The 5,971-nt window shown below is 48.7% G+C and overlaps 2 protein-coding genes across 2 annotated transcripts; one reads left to right on the top strand and one right to left on the bottom strand.

Annotated features, from left to right (window-relative positions):
* Positions 1-294: 294 nt before the first annotated feature.
* On the bottom strand, positions 295-1,359 carry FIESC28_11809 (uncharacterized protein; the record flags this gene model as incomplete). The annotated part of the gene is made up of 1 exon (XM_031165915.1): positions 295-1,359. The coding sequence occupies one exon, from the start codon at positions 1,357-1,359 to the stop codon at positions 295-297; it is 1,065 nt and encodes a 354-aa protein (XP_031010025.1).
* Positions 1,360-1,990: 631 nt separating this feature from the next.
* On the top strand, positions 1,991-3,153 carry FIESC28_11810 (uncharacterized protein; the record flags this gene model as incomplete). The annotated part of the gene is made up of 4 exons (XM_031165916.1): positions 1,991-2,128; positions 2,176-2,277; positions 2,328-2,630; positions 2,683-3,153. The coding sequence occupies 4 exons, from the start codon at positions 1,991-1,993 to the stop codon at positions 3,151-3,153; spliced, it is 1,014 nt and encodes a 337-aa protein (XP_031010026.1).
* Positions 3,154-5,971: the final 2,818 nt, after the last annotated feature.

Consider the following 5,971-nt stretch of genomic DNA (forward strand, 5'->3'; position numbering starts at 1 on the left):
TCCTCTAAGGCTTAGACTGCAGTGTAGTGGCCAATTCTCATAGTATCCCTACTGGAGCAATACGTTCGTGAGTCACGGGCAATGATGGTGATTTGGTTTATCTCGTGCCATCCCATTATCGTTATGGAGATCCTGTCTATCATCTGCCCACAATTACCATCCCATCCTAGTGATGGGAGTCCTTTCTTATATATAGCCTCTCTGTCTCGTGTAGAATTCGCAACCGCCAAGTACTGTCGACTCCGCCATTGCATGTCCATTTCAACTGCAAACTTTAAATAGCAAGTGACTGAACTACTTGGGATCAGGCAGTGATTCAATAAGCTCAATCGTCTTGAGATCCACAATCGCCGCTGCATATCGCTCACACATAGCAAACACCCTCTCCTTAGGCTGCAAATCATACGGTGTCAAAATCCATCCCATTCCCGACATCATCGACTTGCGATACTCATTGAGAACAACTGGATCATTGATATCAAGTTTGGGACCACCGAACCTCGACAAATACTCCAGGTAATGCACAATGATAGGTATCTCGTACCGTTTTCGGTCTTCCACCGATAGTGCGCCGACGATGAAGTACGTAAGGTCATGGAAGGGCGAGCCGATGTGAAAGGTCTGCCAGTCGAGGAACTTTGGGTTGCCGTCTCCGTCGATGTACGTGTTTCCGGTGTGAGGATCGCCGTGGACGACACATCTGAAGTCTGGATTCTTGGTGCGGAAGTGTTTCTTCAATGCGGATACGGTGCGAGTGCGGGAGTCCTTGATGATTTCAGGTAGAGGTGGTCGATCTTCGCCGTGTATCTGATTATACCACAACTCCGTAAGACCCATAATCATACCCTCATACGAAGGCTTCATCCAAGGGGACTTGTCGGTTGTGTAGCCCCAAGTACTGGCGTGCAGGCCAGCAAGTTGTTCGACGCCAAGCATGACCATCTCAACAGACCATGTGTGCTCAGGATTTCCAAACTCGTATCCCTGAAGAGCCAAGTCGTCCATGATGATGATGCCCTGCTCTTTTTCCCATCCGGACCACCAGACTTTGGGAACGGAGATAAAATTCAGGTTCTCTGCAACGAGGGAGAAGAAGCGTGCTTCAGTTTTGTACGCGGCAGCGAGGAGGTTCTTAAGCCCCTGATCAGCCATCATGGCAGGGTTGAAACCGCCCTTCACGCAAATATGCTTTGGTCGAAGCGCAGTACTCTCCTCGGAGTACTCGATGGTGAAGAAGAGCTTGCTAGCCGTGGCGTTGAGAATGCTTTGAGTGCATATGATGGATTTGATCCTGTGGCCTAAGGCCTTCTCGAGCCATTCAGGAGTGATCCCATCGGGGGTGGTAGGGTAAGGATGCATCCCGCAACTGAATGAAGAAAAGTTAGTACTGGAGAAGTGATAGATGTTCGGTGCAGTGGTTCTTATGTACCGTCTAGTTCTCGCGCTCCATAGATCGCCCGAGAATAAGGCGTGGGTAGGCATGGTTGTAGCCCACAATGATGCAGGGTCCCTGATAGTGTTGATTGTGAAGTTGTTGGTTCCTAAATCCCTCAGTAAAATTAACGTCGTATGTTAAAAGGCATCGGAATCCACTTACCGTCTTTAACGATAACCGGGGAGCATGCCTGAGAAATTCAGGCCGCGGGTGCAGTGCCGAAGACGATACCATGCAGATGCTGTTGGTTTGTCCCCTGCTTTGTTTGGGTGACCCACAGAAACCGGGGGAGTCCCTGCAGAAGCTCCAAGTACAACGTAACTCACTTCCAACCAACTGACGTTTCACGAAGTAATGCGAGATTGGCATCTGTTGGTTTTCACAAAACTGCGAAATGCATGTCTTTCATGCATTACAAAAGATATCGCCATAACCAACAGGTGGAACCATCTCTATCAGGCAACTCAGCTCCTCTGCGCCGCACAGATTCTGCATATTAGACGACATGCTCTCGCTCCTCAGAAAATGCTTAACTAGTCGGATTTTGTTGTCAAAATGGGTGTTCGTGATAGTTACTACCCTCTGGTTATATCTTGTCTAGTTATCGACGGTATTGCCGTTGGTCTTCGACTCTGGGCGCGGAGGCTGAAGAGGGCTATCGGTTACGATGACATCGTGATGTGTCTCTCCTTTGTGCGTTCTAAGTTCCCTACGCTCGCAGCTATACTGACTATATACAGGTCGGGTTTACCGTATTCTGCGCAATGGAGCTTGAGGCAATACGATACGGCATCGGGGCAACGACGATGGAACCTGACTTCGACCCGATCAAAGCGGCTATGGTACTGTCTTGTAGTCTTCCTCAAACCCCAATTTACTAACGCCCTGGTAGTTCTTTACCACCTCCCAGATCGCCTATATCCTCACTACAGGCATCTCGAAGCTTGGCGTAGGACTCATCCTTCTCCGACTCGCAAGCAGCGCAGATATGAGAACCGTCCGAATAATCCTCGCTATGTCCATGATCATCGTGACGCTCTGGTGTCTAATCACTACGTTGATCTTTGGCCTCCAGTGCCGCCCGCTATCTGTTGCCTGGGGAGTAGGCGAGGGTTCATGTCTGTCGACATCTGTGCTGGGAACAACTGGTCTGGCTCTATCTGGAATGGATGTGACCATCAGTTGGTTCTATGCGGTATTAAAATCTTATCACTACCATAAAGCTGTTTGCTGACGCAATCATATAGCTCCTACCTATCTACATGTTGTATAAGACTCAACTTCGACTCAGGCTAAAAGTCATGATCATGGTCCTCCTTGGGTTAGGCGCCGTGAGCTCTATCGAGATAATCGTCCGACTCAAGTACCTCATCGATCTGAGCCGACTGACCTCTGCCTCTGGTGATCTCGCTACGCAAGAAGCCGTTGAGACTACACTCGAAGGGACGATCTATTCTGTCCTGGAAATTGGTCTGAGTATACTAGCTGCTTCTTTAACAGCACTTCGCCCACTGTTGACGAGACTTCCTGGTTTCGGAGATAGCTCCTCGAAACCAGCTGACTTTGGATCTCTTGTCACGTTTGGAAACCGGAATGATAACAAGGGTCCGGCTTATAGGCTTGAAGATAGGGATGTTTCTGTCGCGGACAGCCAAGAGAATATTGTGCCTCCTCGGCCACTGACGTCTCGCTCATCTATTGTGCCGGAGCCGAGATGAAGCGAGTCAGTAGGAAAAGGCTGAGGCTTGACCAAAAGGAGGACAGCACTTTTTGGGGGAGGCAAGAATGATCAAGAGGTGGAAAGTCAGAATGTCCAACAGAACTGGATGGTAAACCTTGACTGTTTGACAAGATAAGAGGGCTTTACAGGTAGTGGACGATTAAGATTCAAGATTCAAGTCTTTCAATGGTTCCTTTGTAAGAATCGGGATGCGCAGTGTATTGATCCGTTGGAGCGCATATAGTGGCCATAATCAATAAGATATGTAGTTGTGTGTTGTAAACCGAGCCTAGATGGATATATTCCTCTCAAACCCTTCAAAGACCACCCAATAAATAATCATTCAAAATACATGAGCCTGTAAACAGCTCCAGATGAAAAGAAGAAAAAGGAACTCCTACTCAAAATCTCCCCCAAATTCATAGACCAGATCTTACTTGGAGCAAGCCGTGCCGTCAGTGTTTCCGCACTCATTAGTGTCAGTGCACTGAGAACCACAACCGTAGTCGACAAAGTCAGAGGGAGTAGTCTGTTCCCAGTTGTCCATGCACTGAGTTTCATCTCCATTGCCCCAGTTACATCGCTGGCGGCGATATCCCTTCTGGCGCATGACCTGCTGCTGGGTCCAAACAGTATGGCAAGCCTTATCATCCCAGATACAGGCCGTAAGGTCCTGAGCCGAGACACACTTGGACTCAGACTCCGTAGTCTCAAAGCTCACACCGAGACTGATGCCCTCGAGCTCAGCACCAACGCTGGCGCTGATGGTGTTGGAGCGCTCTTGGCAGACTTCCTTTCCGACGAGCTTCGTGGCGGAGCAGGTTTGGGTGCCGGTGCAGTAGATGTCACCGCTGGCCTTCTGCCATGGGGTGTGTTCGACTGAGGTCTCGAGGACGTAGTAGTCGTACCAGCACTTTCGGACTCGGGGGAATTTGTAGGGGTGAGTGACTCTGTCGGAGGTGACATAGGTTCCTGAGCCATCGGTGAAAGGGCCTTCGTAGGTTTTGGAGGTGTCGTCACAGACGGGGAACTTGTTGTCGTCTCGCTTGGCTGGGCTGGCTTGGGCGAGAGCCACGAAGAGCGTAGTAGTGAGAACGTTGTTGAGAAGCATCTTGAATGATTTCGATGGACGAGTGTCGGAGACTGAAAGAGTGTGATTGTAGTTGAATGAATGAATGTGCTTGATGGTGAGAGTGATGTTGATTCGGAGGGCTCGAGATTGACCTTTATAGTTGGGATTCAACTGTTAATGCCCGTCCCTTGAGTCGTTTCATGGGAGGATCATCTTGTAAGATGCCAAGCAGAAAAGCAGTATCGCGAATGCCGAACTGAAGTCCCATAGTCCACCAAAGGAAGGACGACAATCATGCAACTGATCTGCTATGGCCAAGTACAAAGTATCCACATCTGCACCAGCCACAAAGGAAGCGAAATTGCCAAAGTAAGCTGCAAGATCTTGGTCGCCGAAACAAAGCAAGTCTGATGTCTGCAACTGCCGCCTCATCTGTTTTTAATAACCATGTTCCACTCAGAGTTTAGCGAGCATCAAGACATTATTCCCCTATAGAAACTGTTTCCTCCAATCGTTCGTCCGTTGTAACTATTCCATAGTTACCGGCATTAGAGACATGAAGTCTTTAGCGTCCCCCTGAAACCATAGCTCTCAGCCTTAGGATCGACAGCTTACATCGGGCTCCACAAGTTTAATTGCAGATAAGCGGCGACCATAACCGCCAAGATGTGAAATGCCGATTTAACCAAGACATTGGATGGCTGTGAAAGTTAGCCATGTTTCACTCTGGGGAGATTCGACTAAGCGGGCTTTACATGCAGGTACAGTAACATCGAGGTCAGCCAATTTAAACATCCACTCAATGAGATGACTGATTGACACCAAAACAACATTTACCTGTGGGATAGACGATGATCATGGAAACCTGCGGAGATTCACCGCCACTTCCCAAGTCATGCCTTGATGACCTGCTCAACCTTCCCAATATCTCAAGAATGAAAGATGTAAGTAATACCAGTGCCTTGGGCTGTTATAGTACATTTACCCTACAGATATGTGGAACAAGCCGTTGTAGATATTGGATAACACAAAACGTTGAATGAAGATATAGTGGTTACAAGAGCTACTAACAATCTATATCTACCCATCATGATGACAGTTTGTACAATAGTTCATCTTAACCTGACAAGTATTCGACAAATAAGCCGTACCACACTTATTAACCCCATCATTATCCTTCATGTACTGAATAGCATCCTTGATATCCCTACCCTTCATGCCAATACCATAATCATCACACTTCCACTGCACAGTACAACCCGCCTGACCGAAGGTAGCAAGGACGATGATACCGCTCTTGATTCTGGCATAACGAGACACATAGTCTGTGTAGACGACATCATCTTCAAACTGGTTGTAAGCCCGCTCACATGCATCGTCAATGCTATGACATTGACTAGAACCCTTGTTGTTTGCTTCGGTCTCAGTGGGAAGAGGCGTTTCCAACGTTGTAGCTTCACCGACGCCGTGGGTTACTGTCGCTGTGACGGACTTGTAGACGCGGAAGTACTCGTATGTTCGAGAAGGGTACTCAAGGACAGTACCGTCGATCGTCTCGGTGAAGGGTTCAGCGATGGGGGCTTGGGTGACTGGGGCTGCGGTTGTTGTTGGGATGGGAGACGGGTAGCTAGTATAAGCGGCGCAAGCACCGGAGACGAGAGGTGCGGTTGTGACAAACTGCTTGTCGTTGGTTGTGGTTGAGCATTGGCAGTAGGGTTCTTCGACACGGGGACCGCCGTAGATG

This window comes from Fusarium coffeatum, assembly GCF_003316985.1.
Source record: "Fusarium coffeatum strain FIESC_28 chromosome Unknown BRIP53273_contig_532, whole genome shotgun sequence".
Lineage (NCBI taxonomy): Eukaryota > Fungi > Ascomycota > Sordariomycetes > Hypocreales > Nectriaceae > Fusarium > Fusarium coffeatum.